Below are 21,285 nucleotides of genomic sequence, written 5' to 3' on the forward strand. Positions count from 1 at the left end.
CTTGTGAGAAACTATTTATAACCCAAAGGCTTTGTCTTCTTTCTCCCCGTGGTCACTCCTTCCTTTGTAGGGGAGATTACAGACCCTCCAGACCCAAGAAAGCCCAGAGTCCAAGCATCCTGATGGGGGCCTGGGAGAATGGAGTGGATGCCTCCGGGGGAGGCACTGCCCAGGCAAGAGCACCCCTGATGTAATGGAACCACATGCCTCGTTCCACTCACCCAGGGCCAGCCTAACACACCAAGACCCAAGCCGGGGCAGTCAGCACAGGCAACCTGCTCAGAAAAGCCACAAGAGGAGCTGAGCCCTGCCAGCTATGATGAAAGCCAACCCCACTCTCCTCCCGAACAGGATGAATTTTTTTTAATAATGACAGCCCACTTTCTAAGTGTTTAACCACGTGCCAGTGTAGGTCCTGTTTCAAGTGCATCACATTAACTCTCAACTAGCCCAATGATCCCAGGGTTAACAGATGTGGGATCAGGCAGAGAGAAGCCACAGAACCCGCCCCAGGTTACACCCCTGGCCCTGGCCGAGCTGGGATTCGAACCCAGGCAGCCTGGCTCCAGCAGCCACAATCTTAATCCCAAAATTCAACCAGCCTTGACTATGCTAGCTTCTGGATCTACGCCACAGGAGGTTCAGAGAAATCAGAGAGTATAGTCCAGGAAGACCCTTTGAGACACTCTAATTCAATTCCATCAGTTTATAAATTTGAGAACTGAAACCCAGAGATGTCAAGTGACTTACTAGAGGGCACACAGCTCACACAGAATATTAAATCATCCAGAATAGATGGTGCTAAGTAAGTAGTCAAATGAGACTGTAAGTTCCTTGGCGATCAGGAGCCACTTTTCAGGGTTCGTTGTAGAACTACAGTATACAGTATACAATGAATCTTCTCTTCCACTGTTCCAAACCCTAATTCAGCTTTGGAAAAAATCACCACAGATTAGATTAAAATCCAACGATTAATGGAAGTAGCACACCCATCAATCTTCCTTTCTTGCATTTAGCCACCACGGCCTTCCAACAATTCAATTAAAGAAATTAACACTAATTTCTTTTGAGAGTTTCACAAGAATGAAATAACCAGAGACACCTTAAAGACCAGCAAAACCAAATTTTAGAATCATTACCCTAAGATTTATTTTTTTCTCATAGGAAATGTTTCAGATTTATCTCAGAAAGTTTTTGCATCTTGTTAAAAGCTGCTGCCCTTCCACCTAAAGGAAAGCCATTAAAATGCAGTTCAAATCAGGAAAGGTTCCCCCTCCAGCTGAAATTAAACACCAGGGACATAAGCATATTTCTAGACAAAACAGTGGCAAATATCTTTTACCCAGTAATACAAAGACACTTTGCAAACTAGGACTATTGGTCCATCTTTATACATTGATCAGAAGCTAATTTACAGCCAGAACATTAGGTCTAGAATTCATTACACACATTCTTGTTCACCTAAATTTCCCTGCCCGCCTTTCTTTAAAAAAAAGAAAACAAAAAAAAACAACTTTACTTCTATGTCCTTCATAAGAACTCAAAGCCAGAAAAATAGGAAAACATCTGATAAGACCAAAAATCTATTATTATTATTATTATTATTATTATTATTATTACTACTACTACTATTATTATTATTACTACTACTACTATTATTATTATTATAGTTAAGAATTCTCACATGCTAGAAAGTCAGGAACTGTACAATTCAACTTCAGACACTTGCAAATTATGTCATTTCATCCTGCTGAAAATATTAATTACATGAATATGCTCTTTACTTTTAAGCAAGAGTAACCTGCACCTGCCTTTCCCGGTTATATTAGGTAACAGGGATTAGCATTTTGCAGGGTGACAGTTTCACAAGCCATCGTAACTTCCAGGAGGCGAAGAAGAGTCTGAATTTACCATCAGGTAATGCACAGCTGCCAGAAAAAGGAGCAAAAGGAATGTCTGACTCCCAGGGACAGCTGTCACATGGCGACATCACTCAAGCCACCAGCGTGGGGAAGAAATGCCCAGGACACTCGCTTCTGATGGCTCAAGAAAAGCAGAAGAGGCTACAACTCCTCTCCAGACCCGAGTCCTAAGCTCAGGAACAAGACCATACCAAGCCAGGCTGAACAAGGAACAGAACTAAAGAACTTGAGGCCACAGCATCTAAGAAACCACTAACCCTGCCTCCTCGTCTCCTCTAAATATAATAAAATCAAGAAACTCAGCAAAGTAGCACCAGAAGTTGATAAACTTTTCCCTCCCCTTCTCTCTCCTTATGTCAACAGTTAAAGCTCATGCTTTGGACGATGACCTTGAGTGCTGGTTTTGTCACTTTTTAGATGACCTTGAGCACATTTATTTAATCCTGTTTTTTTTTAACTTTTTTTATTGCATTATAGTCATTTTACAATGTATTTAACCCTGTTTTTCTCATCTATAAAACGTGAAAAATAAAAGTAGCTGCTGATTTTTGAAAATCAAACAATGGGAAAAGGAAAGCCTCATCTGAAAATGGTTTTGGAAACTGGATCCCCACGTGCAAAGGAGTGAAGCTGGACCCTTACCTTACACCGTATGCAAAAATTAGCCCAAACTGGATTAAAGATCTAAATGTAAGGCCTGCAACTATTGAATCCCTAGATGAAAACATGGGGGGAAAGCTTCAAGACATTGAATTTGGCAATGATTTCTTGGATATGACACCAAAAGCACAGGCAACAAAATAAAAAAATAGACAAATGAGACTGCACCAACCTAAAAACTTCTGCACATTTCAAAGAAACAATTAAGAGTGAGAAGGCAACCTATTAAAAGTGAGAAGGCAGCCTACAGAATGGGAGAAAATAAATGCAAACCATATGCTTGATAAGGGTTTGATATCCAGAATATATGAAGAGCTCCTACAGGTTGACAATAACAAAAGATAATCTGATTAAAAATGGCAAAGGACTTAAATAGACATTTCTCCAAAGAAGATATACAAATGGCCAATAAGCACATGCAAAGATGTTCAACATCACTAGTCATTAGGGAAATGCAAATCAAAACCACAATGAGCTATCACCTCACACCCACCAAGATGGCTAGTGTCAAAAGAACAGAAAATAGGAAGTGTTGGTGAGGATGCAGTGAAGCTGAAATCCTTAAATCCATAGTGCAGCCACTATGGAAACCAGTATGGGGGGTTCCTCAAAAACTGAAAAAGAGTTACCAGATGATCTAGCAATCCCACTTCTGGGTATTTATCCAAAAGAACTTAGATCAAGATCTTAAAGAAATATTTGCACACCCATGATCTAGAAGCATTATTCACAATAGCCAAGAAGTGGAAGCAATCCAAGTGTCCATCAACAGATGAATGGATTTAAAAATGTGATAGATACATGTGATGGAATATTATGCAGCCCTGAAACAGAAGGAAATCCTGTCACATGCTACAACATGGATGAAATGCAAGGACATTCTCCTGAGTGAACTAAGCCAGTCACAAATGGACAAATACTGTGTGATTCCACTTATGTAAGTATCTAAAGTCATCAAAACCCCGAAACAGAAAGAAAGGTGGCTGCCAAAGGCTAGGGGGAAAATTATTATTTTGTGGGTACAGAGTTTCAGTGTCATAGGATGAAAAAGAATTAGAGATCTGTTGCACAACACTGTGAATATACTATTAAACTGTACCCTTAAGAATGGTTGATGGTAATTTTAATGTTATATGTTTTTTTACCACAATAAAAAAGGAAAAAATACAGCTGGCACACAGAGTTGTTCTGAGGAGGAAACAAGATGATAAAGCATTTAGCACAATGCCTGCCATATATTAAACAGTCAAAAATACTTGCTTTTAAAAATAGCCTTTGTTAAGCCCCATGTTTGAAACTGTACCGCAGGTTTTTTAGTTAATTAAGCTCTTGATTATTTTAAAGAGAAATTCTAGGTCTTAAATATCTCATTAAATCTATCTTACATCTCCTCTTGAAGTTCAATTATTTAGCTGGTGAGCTCAGTTTTAAGATACTGATTAATTGTGTTTCCCAGAATTCCTCATCTTGATGTCTTCTTTTACTAAAGACACCACCACTAACACAGAGCTCAGTTATAGGGGGAAATGACCTCCCACTCCCCTTATGACACACACACGTGCACAAACTCACACATCTTTCCCTCCTCAAGGGTTACAACAGTCCCAATTACGAAAATATGCCTAGAAAATCTCCATGCTTAAAAAAACTTTTAAGCTGATGGGAAGTGAAGTCACAAAGAAAACCATGAAACCCTTCATAGTTTTACACCCTCTAAAAATAACCTACTAAGGCACACTACAGTATCTCCCATAACCTACTAAGAATACAATACAGTCTAGATACCAGGCTGTCACCTGGGTAACGACAAAGCAGTGAGTAATGCACAATTAATCTGCATTTCCTATCGCTTGTTTGCTAGAAGGCTTTCCTATTTATAAAGACGTGTTTTTCCTGGGTCTCCTCCATCCAAGTGTTCAGTGCTTTCTAATTCTATGACCTAGAGATTTCTACTTCCAAGCCCAAGATCTAAGAAGCACAAAATAGCAGAGTAACTTGAATGCTTAAGAGGGGAAAAGGTCAGAGCATCACCAGTGACCATGTATTGCAGGGTGATTCCTTGTTGTGGGATCCGTCCTGTGCACTGTAGGACATTTAGCAGCCACATGGGCCAAAATGACACTAAATGCCAGGGTTTGTCCAATTTGTGACGATCAAAATCGACTCCAGATATTAACAAGTGTGTCCCCTGCGACTGGGGAGACTTGCCCCTAGTTTAAAGCCACCATTTCAGAATGACCTGTAACATATGCAGTTTTCCAAAGGGAGCTGAGGTTCAGAAATGCCATGTCAGGACACTGAAAATGGTCTTAGAGGAGGACCAGGTGGCTGCAGAATCTGCCTTTTCCCTGGAATGGGAGACAGCAAGCACAGGGTGAGAGCATGAGCACCAGCAGAAGCACCCAGCACAGCAGAACACATCGGCAGGGACCCACAGCCTCCATGTCTGAATATTCTAGCCTCCTTCCTCCAAAAGACACACTAGGACAATCCAAATGCCCAACTGTGTTTCTTTACTTGCATTTCACTCCGAAAATGCCTACTCTAAAATCCATTTTGCATCTATTTTCTTTTCCAAAATCCCTATTCCTTCTTTTCAAAATTAAACCCAAAAGGAATGACTTGAAACATCCACACATTTGGAAAAAAAATTCTCATTGTTGAAATACAGACATGTGCCAATCAACATTTGTGCTAGAACGTTGCAGAGTTGGGGAGAAATGACACTACCATGTAAGGACCTGAACTCCTCCAAATTTTCATTTATGTGGTATAGATTTTTTTTAAGCAGAATTGTTTATAATCTATAAACCAGTTCAGGCTCAAAACAAGTTGGCTGCAAGATTTGGGCAAATCCTTTAGTGTTTTTTTCAACCATTAACCATTTTTAAGTGTACAGTTTAACAGTGTCAAGCATATTCACATTGTTGTGAAACAGATCAGAATTTTTCATCATACAAAACCATAACTCTATACCCATTAAATACTAACTCCCCAGCCCTCCTCCCCTCAGTCCCTGGCAACCACCATTCTACTTTCTGTTTCTATGAATTTGACTATTTTAGATTCTTCATATGAGTGCAATTTTACAATATTTGTCTTTTTGTGACTGTCTTTTGTGACTTCACTTAACGCAATGGCCTCAAAGGTCACCCATGTTGTAATGAATATCTCAGAATTTCCTTCCTTTTCAAGGCTGAGTAATATTCCAGCATATATACCTACCACAGTTTTGTATGCATTCAACCATCAATGGACACTTGGACTGCTCCCACTTCTTGGCTGTCATAAATAATGCTGCTATGACTATGGCTGTGCCAACATCTCTTTGAGACCCTGCTTTCCCTTCCTGTGAGTCTAAACCCAGATGTGGGGTTGCTGAATCATATGATAATTCTATTTTTCATTTTTTGAAGAAATGCCACACCGTTTTCCATAGTGCAGATCCTTTCATCTTTTGGAGTCGGGGATTCCTCACCCGTCAAATGATCATGTTTACAAACGGGGCTGAATGAGATGGTCTTGAGGACACATACTCGCTTGACTGTGACTGCTGGAGAGATCTCAGCCAACCAGTCCAGCCTTTTCTATCTGACCACCTTTTTCCAAGGAAAAACTTCTGACCCCCTCAGTCTCCAAAACCATTTCCAATATGCCCAGATCTTACGTCTGTCTGCCACCAAACTCCCAATTCACTGCTAAAATTTCTAGATTGTTTAAAAAGCAGAGCCAAGCGTGTGGGTGTATTTGCTTCCCCCACCAAAGGGCTTATAAGGTGAGCTCACCTGGGGTTACAGAGCTCACAGATTTACCTCTGACACGCAGAGTTCCACCACCAGAGAGAAACCCACCAGCACAGAGCCTGTAGGGTGGTGAGAGGAAAAAGAAAGTGCTGCCTCCTTTGGTTAATAGTAAAATGAACACCTTTTGTCCAAAGCCACTCTCTCAGTAAACTCAGGGCAGTGATCACGATGTCACACAACTGTGGAATTCAAAAAAGGAGCCATGGCTTATGAAACACCCAGAACTGACATCCTTCTTTCAAAAAAGCAATGAGAGATGGTGGGGCTCTTCCTGATAAAGTAGAAGTTCAATTAGCAGCAGTGGCCCCAACCCCAAGCCCAGAGACTTTCCACCTGTCAAAAGGGCCAAAGATCTGTGGTCTTTAGCCCCTTGCTGCTCAAAATGTGGTCCTTTGGGCTTGCAGCACTTGCTTCGCCTGGGAGGATATTAGACATGCAGGGTCCCGGTCCCAGCCCCAGCTCAGACTTCCAGAAGCAGGATCTGCATTCTGAAAAAAATACCCTGGTGATTCACAAACACACACATACACCCCTTAGAGTTTCAGAAGGACTGTCCTGATCCACGTAGATAACTAAACTGATAGCAATGTGAAAGATGTATCAGAAATACTACGAAAAAGGCTGTTCTCTGCTATTTGCAGGCGGGCTGAATAGATCAATGGGCACTCAACTGCCTTTTCCACAGTGAGACAGGAAATCCTTTGCTTTTCAGTTAGAATCTGAAGTTTGTTGGTTTACCAGCCTCTTTGACTACTTTGTCTTAGAGGCCAAAGGTATTTATATATAAACATATAAATTCAAGAATTGTAAGGGTACGGAAGATGCACACATCCTGACACAGAGGAACTGTCCCAGGTATACATGAAACTCATCAACATACCAGCAAGCGGCTGCCACAGGCCACTGGCGCCCAGCTGTCCTCACTCTCTGCACTGATCCAGCCCAGCCACTCCTCCACGTGTCCGGGATCATTGCCTCAAATCCCTCCACCATCGCCCTCCCTCCTATTAGTATCCAGGGGAGACTTTATTTTTATTTATTCATGATTTGTACAGAGCCTACTTCCCAAAGGAATTGTATGTGGCTTACAAAGATGAACACATTGTAAACAAGATGAGCAAAAGGAAAGCAGAATAAATACCCACTTAGAAGGCTTAGAAGAAAATGTATGTTCCACATCATCTTTCTTTTCTTGGCTCGCCCCCTACCCCCATCACTGCTCTTCCCTGGGAAGGCAGAAGGGGGTTAACATGACGGATGAATCTGAAAATGGACTGGGGTGCTCAGTTCCTCTCCTGCACACAGGGAGGGAAATTCTGCTCCTTCTTGGCACAAGTCTGATCCACACACACCCTGGCCCCAGGCCACAGAGGGAGACCCAGGGCTGCCACCCTGTTGAGGTCCAGCATTGCTGGTGGCTGCATGGGTAAGTCTATTTAATGCTGGGATTATGGGAAAGTCCATTTGCACAAAGATACGAGCTGTATTTTCAACCTCACCTCTATCAGTTTTAGAAAGTGGTATTTTGGCTCCCATGTGTTTATTCCTCTGACATATTTTTCACTTAGCTCAGAACTCAAGTGAGGGGAAAGGGTGCTATTTATTAAGCCCTTTCAAAATCCCAACAAAAAGATCCAGAAAGCTCACACTACAAGCCAGGGCAGGACAGAGAGGAAGCTGGCACCACAGAGGCTGGACCAGCCCTTGACCACCTACCCTGGCCGGCTTGCTGCTCAGGATAACTAACCCCTAACTTGTCAGAGCCACAGATACACATGGTTATATGGTCCTAGGGAACTCGGAGTTGAAAGACACGTAAATGTATCTTTCTTTGGTTTTATTACTATAAATAAAACCTTATATATACAGATACAGATTGCTCTATATAACATTGCAAAACACCAATCAAGATTTTCTAGGCAGTTTTTAAGTGACCTCTTTTCTTAAGATTCACATATACTAACTAATATATATAAAATAGATAAACAAGTTTATACTGCAGAGCACAGGGAACTATATTCAATATCTCATAGTAACTTATGGTAAAAAAGAATATAAAAATGAATATATGTGTGTTCATGTATGACAGCAGCATTATGCTGTACACCAGAAATTGACACAACATTGTAAACTGACTCTACTTCAATAAAAATACATATACAAAAAAAGGAACTTCTTTTCTTTTTTCTAATTACATATAAAATATGTATGATGGGGAGGATATAGCTTAGTGGTAGAGTGCACACCTATCATGTATGAGGTCCTGGGTTCAATTTCCAGTACCTCCATTAAATAAACAAACAAACCTAATTACCTCCTCCTATTAAAAAATAAGAAACACTAAAAAAAATTTTTTTTAAGGTATGTTTAAGTATTTTCATACTCAGAGCAATATATGCCAGATAGATGGATAGATTGCTGGATAGAGAGAGAAATAGTCATATATGTGTGTATACATATATACACAATGTTTATACTATTTTATACTACTACAAAATCTTGATGAAATAGAACTTAACTTACTTCAAGCTCATTCTACTTTTAAAAGGCTGAAGAAATGTTAAAGAAGAATAAGAAAAAGAAGAAGTTGTCATCAAGAAACGATTTTAAAAGAATAGTGATTACTTTCTGGCTTTCTTTTTTTTAATTCCTGATTCAGGACCAGTTCTTGCTCACCAACATCCTGCACAGTCTATGTGGACAAATGAAGGCCCGCAGTGGTGAAGCTGGGACACAAACCTCAGAAGAACTTACGTTACATTACACTAGGTGCAAATGTACATTATGTAAATGTTCCTCCATTAAAGAAGGGTGTTCATCAAAGGTTGACAGGTAGAAAGTTCTGGTAGTAAAATCTTGAGGTCTCAGAAAATTCAGTTAATCAGAATATAACATTGCTGCAACACTGATCAAGATTTCCCTGTACAAAGAAAAGGGAACCCTTGTACACTGTTGGTGAGAATGTAAATTGGTGCACTATGGACAGTGTGGAGGTTTCTCAAAAAACTAAAACCGGAGCTACCATATGACCTAGCAATTCCACTCCACTATAAATCTGAAAGAAACAAAAACACTAATTTTAAAAGATACATGCACCTCAATGTTCATAGAAGCACTATTTACAATAGCCAAGATATGGAAGCAACCTAAGTGTCCATCAGTATAGGAATGGAGAAAGAAGATGTGGTGTGTATATATATGTATATGTACCCGGTGGAATACTACTCAGCCATAAGAAAGGAATGAAATTTTGCCTTTTGCAACAACATTGATGGATCTGGAGGGTATTATGCTAAATGAAATAAGTCAGACAGAGAAAGATAAATACTGTATGAAATCACTTAAATGTGGAATCTAAAATATACAACAAACTAGTGAATATAACAAAAAAAGATCACAGATACAGAGAACAAATTAATTGTTACCAGTAGGGAGAGGGGAGGGGGAGGTGCAATATAAGGGTAAGGAATAAAAAAGGTACAAACTACTATGTACAAAGTAAGCTACAAGAATATATTATACAACACAGGGAACAAAGTCAATATTCCAGAACAACAACAACAACAAAAAAAACCATGGACAACTAAATATTCAAAATATATTAAAAAAAAGATTTTCCTTATAATGTCTAAGGAGTGTTTCCTATACAATGTTTTAATTTCTTACATAATGCTCCTTTTCTTCTCCCCAATTATTAAAACATATGTTTAAAGGTTTTCATACTCAGATGGAGTAAAATATCTCCTGCTCCTCACTCTGTCTGCTCTCTAGGACAAGTCTGAATTCGGCTTTAACAGAGCAAAGCACCGCCTCCCACAGTTGGCCCAGTGCTTGCACACACATAATCCCGTTTGGTCCTCAAAACATTACAATGATGGGAACAAATGTAATAATGCCCATGTGGAAACAGAGGCTGGGAAAAGTCAAGGGATTCGTCAAAAGTCTCATGCCCAGTCACTGGGAAAGTTAGACTTAAACAGAGATCGGCTGCGTCAAGAGCTGGTGCTCTTTCTAAGATGCCCTGTCAATGCTGACCCTTCTCTGTGGTGTGAAGTGAGGGTGGACACACCAGAGGGGTGGAGTGGCTGCCCCCACACCACCTGGTCAATGGCCAGCCCATTGTTAATCATTTTGAGAATCACCCAATCGGAGTCGTGGCTTTCTATTCTAGAAATGTACTTTTTTTTTTTTCTTTTTTGCCTTTTTCCCACCTGGTTAGCCCTTCTTTCTTGTTTCCTTTCCTGTTGGCTCATGAATTTCTTGTTCCCCCAAAAGGTCACATTTTCTCCCTCTCCTTGAGATACAATTACAAATCATGGTTCCGTTGCCAACCTTACTTCTTCATACCTACAAAGCTTTCTCTGTGCACCGGGTCGACACTGAACCTCTCTCCTTGCAGAAAGAGTTAGGGCATTTAATGGGTGTAAAGGCAGCTCTATCTCATCTATACCATATCTCTTTTACACTGAAAGCGGCTGGAATGTTAATACTGGAACATTCAAAAGATTAAGATATACATTTACATTCCATGTCAATGGTTTTTACATTAATTCAGATATTTGTTCCTGCCTGCAATTACTAACCTGCTACCTGCTTTTTTATTTCCTTCTTCTTCTGTGGTTGTAATCATTTAGAAAGACTGACAAAAAGTTAAGAAAAGGGTGGGGAGTGCACAAGGTAATACAGAAGAACAGTTTTGTGGAAAATAACAAAGATATATCACCAATTACTCATTAGGAAAAATGCCACATCATATTAGGTTAACACTGCTCATGTTCTAAGAATATATTGGTCTCTCTAATCTGAACTTGTACACAGGTAATCTGTAAAAAGCTCCTTTAAAAGGTCTAAGGTCTACAGAACGATCTTGTTTTGATCATGTTTTGATGGCTTTAGTTCAGTTCTGCACCTTCTGCACCATATTCAGAATGCTACTGAACATGAGCCATCCTTTGGTTTCAGTTGGCTCTCAGATCCTCTTGCCAAAGAACATGCAGCGTGGAGGCAAGTTCAAGGCTCTGGGACTGGACAGGTGCTTTATTTGAAGCCCATGAGCAAGTCACTTAAACTCTCTGAGCCTTGGTTTTCTCATTCATAAAACAGGGGAAATCTCATAAGGACATTGAGAACATTAAATAAAATAATATATGTGAGATTCGTGGACTCAAACTACTGGAGCTTTTAGTGAGATCCATTTAATACAAAGCAGAATTCTCCAGAGTTTTCCAAAGAATGTGTCCTAAGGCATCCATCAAAATATTTTCCAAAAAAAAAAAAAACACAATTATCAGTCAATATCTAAAAGAAGATGAGGAGGAAAAGGAGGAAGAGGGGGTAAGAGCAAATCTCATTTGAGGAAATTTCTTCCCCTTTCACAGGTCACTTCACACCCTTAACTTAAACTGGAAATATTTCTTCATTACACTGGAGGGACCTCGGATGCTGGGACTACGTCTCGTTTCTGGTCTTCCCATAAGTAGCACAGAATATGCACTTGCTGGGCATATTCTTGATGGGAAATCACCTCCAGAAAAGTTAAACCTCAGGGCTCTAACTAGTGGAGGTTCTCCCTTTGTGTAGGGCTCTTCCCGGGTTTTTCATGAAGCAAATTTGTATCACTGGTACCCAGGAATGGAACGGAAGGGAGATTCAAGTTTTCAAAGTAAATGGAAGCAAAGATCAGCAAGAATACAGAGAACAATTGGGATGTTTACAGAGTCACTCTAAAGATGACTTATTATTTTCAAAGTGTATGTTCACAATGGGAAGACCTGGCACTCACCAACTCAGTCAAGTGATTAAACTCAATAACACTAATGAATGGCCAGATGCATGTAATAGAAAATACACAGCGTCACCTACGAAGTAGTATAGCCAAACGTGTTTTGTCTGAATCGAATCACGCCTTTAGACTGGACTGGCAGTTTACAAGAAACATGGGGAATGGAGGAACAAGGTAAGTGACAGCATGAGGAAATAATCGGGTAAATCTAGAATGAGGAACATTCCACAAATCAACTAGTTTTGTCCCTTCAAAAAGTCTATGTAGTAAAAAAAAAAAAAAAAAGTTGAAGCACTGTTCTAGATTACAAAGTGCGAAGAAGGTTAGCAGCCAAGTGCAATGTATGAGTGAATCTTGACTGGCTCCTGATTTGAAAAAATATATAGTTACAAAAGACACTGGGTAGCCAATTGAGGAAATCTGAATATGGACTGGTTATCTGGTAAGATGGAATGGTTATTAACTTTCTTAGAATGTTTAAGCTCCTGAGTTATATAAAAGAATGTCCTTATTTTCAGAAGATATGGCTGAAGCCTAAAGGTGTCTGCAATCACTTTCAAAGGGCTTAGCCTCCCACCCAAAATATATATATTTCTACACACACACACATAAACAGGTTGATAAAACAAACAGGACAAAATGAACAATTATTGAATCCAGGTAGACTGATGTTCATTGCACTGTTGTTTTAACTTTTCTGTTTGAAAATTTGTCATAATGTTAAAACATGGAGGCAATGTAACAAGCAAGCTATTCCTCTCTGCCATAGAAATTTCTTTCTCTTGCATTTAATAAAAAAAAACTAAGTTATAAAATTCTCATTCTAAGGAGTCTGGGCCAGTTACTGAGGACTATAAATGGCTCAGACAGCCTCTATAACCAATTCTGGGGGCTGCAGTTGTACTGGGGAAAACATAACCCTCTTACTTGAGTATCAGTTTCACTGCCCTTTCACTGTCCAAGAGCCACCACTTTTCAGAAAATAGTAATGATTCTTCTCCCAAGTTCAAGTAATTGAGGGTCTTCAAAGCAACAATAAAAATAGCTTTGGATAAACTTTACAACCTGTGATGTTGCTTCTGCATAAAGATAACTTAGTCACTTGATATCACTCAAGTTCTTTTTTAAATAGTGATCCAGATGATATGCAAACAATACAGACAGGGAGGTGATAAAGCATGTTCAATGTAGTCTGGGTACTCCATTAACCCTGCTGTTGGGGCAGGAATGAGAAGCAGCAGTGGATGAAAGACGTAAATAACCTCACTCCACACACCAGCTACTTCTGTTCCTTCCTGAGCCCTTCTGGAGGGACATCTTTGAGAAGATAAACCTCATAAATCAGAGCTTTTCTAAAGACAGGCAGCAAGAGAGAAAAGCACCGCCCCAGTTTAAAAGTCTGTATCACTTGGGAAAAGACAAATGTGAAGTGGGAGTCTGAAAATTCATTCAAAGAACTCTCAACTATTGGATTCTTTCCCCAACAGAAAACACACTACACTAAGGCAAAAAGAAAAGAAGAAAACAAAAAATATACTGAAGCTCAATGTTTAAACACATATACAAAATACATAACATTGAGCAAAATGTGTTTCCTTGTGACTTTTGAGTTCAAGCTTATCTAAGAAGACAAGAAACTCTTACCTAAGTACAAGGATGCGTTTTCTTTCTTGACATTGTCATCTAAGTAGGTTGGTCCCAGGGTATAAATAGGTGTGGAGCCCATTCCAATGAGAATCTGTGCGCAAACGAATAAAGCCACATAGACCCAGTGATTGTTTCCTCCCGAGTCCTTCAGGCAGGTGGGTGGCTTCACAGTGGGCGAGGAGTTGCCATTCTGACACAGGCCGTCGTTGGAGGCTGAGGCGTTCAACTCTTGGATCTGGTATGGGGGCGAGATGAAGTGAGGTAAAGCGAAGAGGGCGGCCCCCACGGCGATGAGGAGACCCCCCACCGCCAGCCACAGGGGCCGCCGCCCCCGGCCGCCAAAGTAGCTGACGAAAACCACCACCACCAGGCTCCCGATGTCAAAGCAGCTGACCAGCAGCCCCGACTCGGAACTTTTCAGGCTGTAGCGCCTTTCAATGGTGGTGATGACGCTGCTCAGGTACCCAGAGACCATTAACGCCTGGATGAAGGTCAGAAAGCACATGCAAACCAGGAAGCAACGGGAATCAGTGAGGACCACATAGAGGCACCTTCTCCCCTGGAGCATGGCCAGAGTGGAGGACACCGACATGGTTTTGCTGACTTCCACCCTCTGGTTACATTCCACCAGCCCTGCAGTCTCTGCCGAAGTAGATGGGGCGGACGGGCTGGGGGCCCGCGGGCTGGAGCGTGGCTTCAACTCTTGATGGCGGGAAGAATCTGTACAGCCTGAGGCGGGCTTGGGGCCTACGCTCGCGGGACTCAGGTCTGGCCTGCAGGAGGTGCTGTTCAGAGCCGGTAAACTCTGGGACCTAAAGGTCTCTGGTTCGCACTTTTCTTGGACAGCTCCTACTCTGGCCGGTGCTTCCAGCTGCTCTCCCGCCTGGGGCTGCAGCCCCGTGCCCTCGTCCATGGCTCTTAGAATTCAGATTCGATTGCTGATCGCATTCAAAGACCTCCGGCGCTTTTCATCCACCCGCACGAGGGGCCAAAGCCGGGCCCAGACAGTCGTGCCCACCAGGGACCGGGGCTGGGGATGCAGAGCCGCGCAGCAGGGCATCCTCACCAGCAGTGAGGTGCCCACGGCATCCTGACCGCAGCCGCGGCCCCGAGGCTCCGCAGCCGCGTGCCCCGGAGGGCAGGGGTCCGCGCGGTCCTGCGATGAGCCCTACTTAGGGTCCACCTCGGGTTGGTAGCTCGCGGCAGGAGCCTTGCGTGTCCCGGGCGCATCCCCTCCTCAGCCGCCGCTCCGCCAGCCGCCCAGAGCGCGTACGCCCCGTGCCCAGCGTAGGGGAGCTTAGCGCTGCTGCCCGCGCCGCATCCCGCGTGCTGGCTGGGCCAGAGGCGCCCTGTCCTCGCCGCCTCGGCTCGCGACACCCTCGGGCGCAAAGCTGCCAACCTGCAAAGCAGAGAGAAGGCAGTCAGCGAAGGGCAGCTGCGGCTGGCGCCCCAGCGCTCCGGGGGACAGCGCTGGGGGGCTCTGACCGTTCCAAGTGGGACCGAGGAACGAACGAGGAGCGAAGCCCTGGAGGAGGAGGCATTTGCAGGCTGCAGTCCCCAGTGCCCAAACAATAAGCAGCAGGCGGTGGGCAGAGACCCTCCCTCCCTGTCTACTGTGGACCTGCCCCCGCCCCGCCCCTTTTGCCTTAAACAGCGCATCTGCTTTTATATGTTAATAATTATCAACCTGGCAGCTCTGACTCAGAGGCAGTGTCTTTTATTCGAGTGAACTAATTGCAACCTTTAGGTACTCCTACTCCATTACTCACAATAGAAAAGGCTCAAAAGAACAAAGGAAAGTTTTTTTGTTTGTTTGTTCTTTTGGTTTTACAAACACAATGCACCCCCCCGTCCCGATTTTTAAAAAGAAAATAAAAGAAAGGAGGAAAGCAACGTGTGTAGAAATGTGCGTACACATTCGTGCGCAGGCACGTGTGCGCGACTGGATGTGAATCCGTCTTCCTCATCAATTACAGACCCTTATTCAAAGCCCAAGGCAGCAGCAAAAAGGTCAGCGTGCTTGCCTCTTTATTCCCAACACTAAAAATAACAACCCTGCCCTCTGCCGCGGGAGAGAACTATTCAATTACAAATACCAGGGGCATTCGAGGCTGCGGCCCACTCCAAGTCCCAGCGCGCGGTGTCAAGAAAAACCGAAAATCAATTTGCTTTGCAGAGGGGTGGGGAAGCCACGCCAAACAAAGAGATGCCGGCGCGCTATCACAGCGCTCTAGGAGCCCACGGAGCTGGCTTGGTACGCGCGGGTCGGTAAGGAGGTGTGCTATTTACATCGAGCGCACCCTGGGAGCGCGGGCCTGGGGCGCGCGCACACATACACAAACACACACGCGCGCGCACACCCCGGTGCGTATGTGTTGGAAACCCTCGCGGGATCCAGCACCCAGTTTGAACTCAGCACGAGCCGAAAACAGGTGTGTCCCCAGGGTGAGCCCGGGCCCCTGATCTCCGGGACTGCCACTCCATTTCTCCCGCCCGGGGGGATGTGTACCAGGTGGGAGAGGAGAGCCGTACTTAGCTGCTTTGGGTCTCATTCTGCGACGCGCTTTTGTGATGCTACTGACAAAAGAAAGGAGGGAGGGTAAGGGAGAAAGGCGGAGAGGATGGGATCCAGGGGCGGCCGCTCTGTCGTCTCCCTCGGCTCTGCTGTGCCAGACCCGCTCCCAGATTCCTGGCCTGCCAGCCGCTCACAGCCGGGGCTTCCCCGCCGCCTCCTTACCCAGGCGCCTTCCCGGGGAACCCCACCGGCGGCCGCGCGCCGAGCCGGGGAATCCCGGCAAACTCGCTCCCCGCGCCCGGGGCTCCGAGCTCCTGCCGAGGGGGCACCCCCATCGCGGCGCAGCCACGATGGGCACCCGGACCCCGGCAGGGGGCTCTCAAAGCCAGCGCGGGACCCCGGGGACACCTACTGCGCGCACGCAAACACACACACACACACACACACACACAGCCAGCGGGAGAACAGGACCGCCGAGGACAGCTGGCCAAGCTGCCGGGGAGCACGAGCCGCGGCTACTCACTCGGGAGTCTGCGTGTCTGTCTGTCGGTCTGTCTGAGAGTAGAGAGCCGGGAGGTGGGGACCTTGAAGGTGCAGGAGTAGTTGGGAGCCTCCTGGCAAGACAGCGTCAAGAAATCAGTGAATGAGACTGTGACTCAGGCTGAACTCTTCCCCCCACCGCTCGCCTGTCCCCCAAGCCTCTCCAAACAGACACACACGCACAGACGCGCCCGGAGCGGAGCAGCGGACAGCGCAGGCGCGCGGGCAGCCGCCCAGCCCAGCCTGAAGGCGGCGAGCCGCCCTGCTGCCCTTCACCTGAGCGTCGCGGGAGGGCGAGGAGCCTGAGGGAGCAGGTCTCCAGAAAAGTCAGCTGCTGAGGCAGAGAGCCCACTCGGGAATAAAGAAACTATTTCTGTTTGTTTTATTCTGTGCCGAGGCCATTCACCGTGTCTGAGGGACCATAGGAGGTTCTGGGGACAAAAGATGAACAGGACAGGATCCCTGAACTAAGGAAATCTCTGTCTTGTGGAAGATATACCCCTGTAAGTAGCCTAAAATAACACGATAAATTTTATACAAAATAGATACGGCAGATACTGGAGAACCTAATGTCCATTGTTAACGGATTAGATCTTCATTTCCAGGCAGAAAGAAAGGCATGTGCAAAGTCCCGGGGGCATGATGCTGCAAGGAAATAGGTAGATGAGTCACAGAGTGGTTGCAGGGATGGGGCAGAGGGCTGGGCCGCAAGAGTGGCAGAGCAGAAAAGGGCTTCACTGACTTGCTCACCAGAAAGCTGGTTCTGGCAGTGATGGGTGAACTGAGGCCATGTGGAGAGCATGGAGACAAGTTAGGAGGCAATCTCTGCACAATATGTGATGGGGGTTGGGGGTGCGGGGTGGGTGCGGGCAGCAGGGGAGGAAGGAACTGCTTGAAAACACTGACAAGGTAGAAGTGGCCAGCCTTGGAAGCTGATGTAATCTGAAGGCTGAGAAAACAGGCCAACGTAGGCTGTCTCTCAAGTTTCACACTTGGGTGACTGGGTGGGTAAGATCCAAGAAAAACACAGGAGGAGAAACATGCTCTTAGGAGAAAGATGTTTGTCCTTTTATATGTGTTGACTTTGAAATGCCTTTGGGACATCTGAGTGCACATGTCCCATAAGCCACTGGGCATATAACACACAGGCAGTCGGGATTAGGAATGTGGATTAACAGGCATCAGCCCAAAGGCAGCATGAGGTGAATAAGGCAGATCATGCAGGAGATGTGAGGAGAGGGAGGCTAAGGGCTGAGCCTTGGGGACACCATGACCTAAGAGACGGAAAGAGAAAAAGCTAAGGAGGGAGATTAGAAGAAATGTGTTAATAATCAGAGAACAGTGAGTGTCACAGAAGCCAAAGGAGCAGAAAACTTTAAGAAGGGGGTGGTCAGATGCCAGAACACCTGCAGAGGAGTCAAATAGCTAAGAAGTTAGAGTCCATGCGCTACAGCAAGTAGGAGGACCCTGAGAACTTGACAGAGAGAGATAGTGACCTAATGAGAGTGTGTGTGTGCATGGGGAGGGGGGTTCCACAATTACCAGTGACTGTGCTGGCCATTGCTGAAATGTCAAAACCACTTCAGCAGCCCTTGGCTTTATCCAATAAGAGCACTGTGTCCACTTTACAGCATGAGGAGGAAGTGTAGAGACATTAAGTAACTTGGTAAAGGCACATAGCTAGTCTCTGGATGATAAAAAAAAAGTTCATGCTCCAGAAGTCCATGCTCTTAACTCTGACTCTACCCTCTCTCCCTTATCATCTGTAGCAGCCTGACTTTTCAATGCAGCTTGCATCTGCTAATTATCTCACTTTAGTCCAACAACCATCCTATGTACAGTCATCCTTAGAGAACAAAATAAGTCAGCTGACACCAAAGAACAGTTGGTTCATGCTCCAAATCCATGTTGAGACAGCACTAATCTGGCAACGGCCAAACTGCTGATCAAACAGGCCGAAGGCGTTTATTTCTCATCCCCTTGCCCCTGTCCCCTTTTCTTGAGATCTCCATCAAGCCCATTGTCACTTTTCCACAAAGAGGAAATATGACTCCAGTGCCAGCCTTGCCCAGATCTTAGCTATGTGGCACTTCCTGTACCTATTACTCCTCTGAGCTTATTCTGGATCCAAACAGAATTGATCTACCTCCTATTACATCCTTCCAAGCTCTTTGGTCCATCCTCTCATTTCAGCCTCAGCCCCAGACATCACTTTTCTACACCAAATTCAATCTGTCGCATCAGGTGCCAGCAGAGGGCTTCCCTGCTGAAAGTCAAATAATCACGTCCCTGCCACACACTGTGTTTATTCATGGTCAATTACCATAGTTACACTAGAAACAATGCTAAGAACCTATAGACTTTTTACTCCCACTAATAGAAAGATCATGATTTATAGACAGAATTCAAAAGGTCCGATTAACTACCCATATAGGAAACAAAAAGAAAGCATTTAGCAAAAGACATTTCTTACACTTTCTCTTTCATAGTAAATGTGACTTTGGAAAAGGCCAGGTGTGCCTCCATCAGCCCTCATCTTTCAAGTCAGAGAAAGAAATGGATTTATATCATGGGGTTCTGCTACCCCCATGACTTATTTCACAGTCGCTGCGACTGGACTATCTGCCCTGCTAGGCATATTGGGAGAGAAAGCACATGACTATAAACTCGCTTCAAATTTCCAGGTGTGCTGATGCTTCTTCTAAGTCACTAAGTCAGTCTAACTTACACATAAATTGTTTCTTTCTCAGTCTTCACATAATAAGATGGTAGCCTTTGGAATTACCTAGGGCATCCTATAGGTTTAAAATCTAGCTGCTCTGGAGAATGGGGCAGGGAAAGCAGAGTGTACCCTTTCCTCCACTCTCTTTCCTTTTTCCTTAAGAGGGTTCAATTCAGAGGTCTCCCAGACACAAGAAGAAGAACTGAGTTTTGGTCCAGAACATTTTCTGGGCTTAAAATATAATACATAGTTGTCACTGCTCTAATTGAATTAGGTATTGGTTCTTGAAGAAGAGATAAGTTATATCTTTAAGGTAACCTTTTATATATCATTGAAATGTAGATTTATTCACAGATCCTGAAGAGGTAGATAGACTATTAACCTCTGTGACATAATTAAATTACATCTCTATTCTTGATTCAAAAAGGTGGTTTATGGTATGACTGATTGCCTCAATATCTTTTCTTTTTTATTTAATTACCTTTTTTATTGAGATATGATTGACACATAACACTATTAGTTTTAGATGTACAATATACTGATTTGATATAGTATGTATATATTGCACAGTGATCACCACAATAAATCTACACATGGTTACAAAGCTTTTCTAATGGGGGAGGTAATTGGGTTTTTCTTTCTTTCTTTTTTTTTAATGGAGGTATTGGGGATTGAGCTCAGGACCTCCTGCATGCTAAACATGCACTCTACCACTTGAGCTATACCCTTCCCACCTGACACACGAATTTTTTTTCTTGTTATGAGGATGTTTAAGATCTACTCTCTTAGCAGCTTTCAAATATACAATATGATATTATTGATTATAAGATTATAAGGTAATCTCTTAACAGAACTTGGCATTTATACCCTTACTTAGGAAGTAAATTTCAAGCTGGGTAAAACAGAAGAGGGACAGATTTGGCCCTGGGGGAGAACAGTGAGTTCAGGCAATCACTCCAGCCCTGTGGTTTGAGTATGGCAACCAACCATGTCAGTTTTAGCACTGCAGGTCTCCAACCCAAGAAACCACAGTCCTATGAACACGTGGACACTTAGTCACCCTCTAAAGGAGCAAAGAAATCAGGCAGCACCATTGGGAAGCAGCCAGGACAAGAAGACAACACTCTACCAACCTTCTAGAAACTGCCACCTCCCTTAATAAAAATAGGCCAGTAATGAGAAGATGAGACATTTGTCCCCAGAGATTCACATTCCCTTGAAAGATTTTTGTAATTACCTCCACTGCCACCTGGGCCTGGGAAAGGAAGGAGGCGGGACAGGAAGTGGGAGGAAGGAGAGAGGAGAGGCCATCTGCGTGACCCTAAGCATCTCTTCATATGTCGAAAATCAGGGCCCTGACCACTTTTCACCCAGGCCATTTCTCATGGTGGTGTTTGCAGCCAGCGACCTTGAGGGGTGAGGTACCCTTTACCCCTGGAAAAAGAGCAGTCTTAGTTCTGCTGACTCTGGGCAGCACCCCCAGCTCAAGGCTCCTCTCCTGTAAGGTGACTGCCCATGTACACAGGCATCCGCAGTGGGCTGTGCATCGCCCCGTGGGGCCCAGGGCCACGGGGGACTGGAGCAGACATCAGCCTGACACTCGGCCTGCTGCTTTTGATGTGAAGAACAATGCCCATTGCCTCTGACTCTGCAGCCTTTCCTCCCCAGGACCCATGAAATAGAAGCAGGCTAAC

At 44.1% G+C, this 21,285-nt stretch overlaps 1 protein-coding gene across 1 annotated transcript in view; it reads right to left on the reverse strand.

The window, feature by feature from the left end:
* Positions 1-17,061, reverse strand: part of SLCO5A1 (solute carrier organic anion transporter family member 5A1) — a 105,019-nt gene extending 87,958 nt beyond the window's left edge. Inside the window, exons 1-2 of the mRNA XM_010998857.3 lie at positions 16,853-17,061; positions 13,812-15,213 (exon numbers count right to left, since the gene is read on the reverse strand). Of these exons, the coding sequence (XP_010997159.3) occupies positions 13,812-14,727 (916 nt within the window). The 5' untranslated portion in view covers positions 14,728-15,213; positions 16,853-17,061. The remainder of the gene's footprint in view (positions 1-13,811; positions 15,214-16,852) is intronic.
* Positions 17,062-21,285: the final 4,224 nt, after the last annotated feature.

Source organism: Camelus dromedarius, chromosome 30 (assembly GCF_036321535.1).
Source record: "Camelus dromedarius isolate mCamDro1 chromosome 30, mCamDro1.pat, whole genome shotgun sequence".
NCBI lineage: Eukaryota > Metazoa > Chordata > Mammalia > Artiodactyla > Camelidae > Camelus > Camelus dromedarius.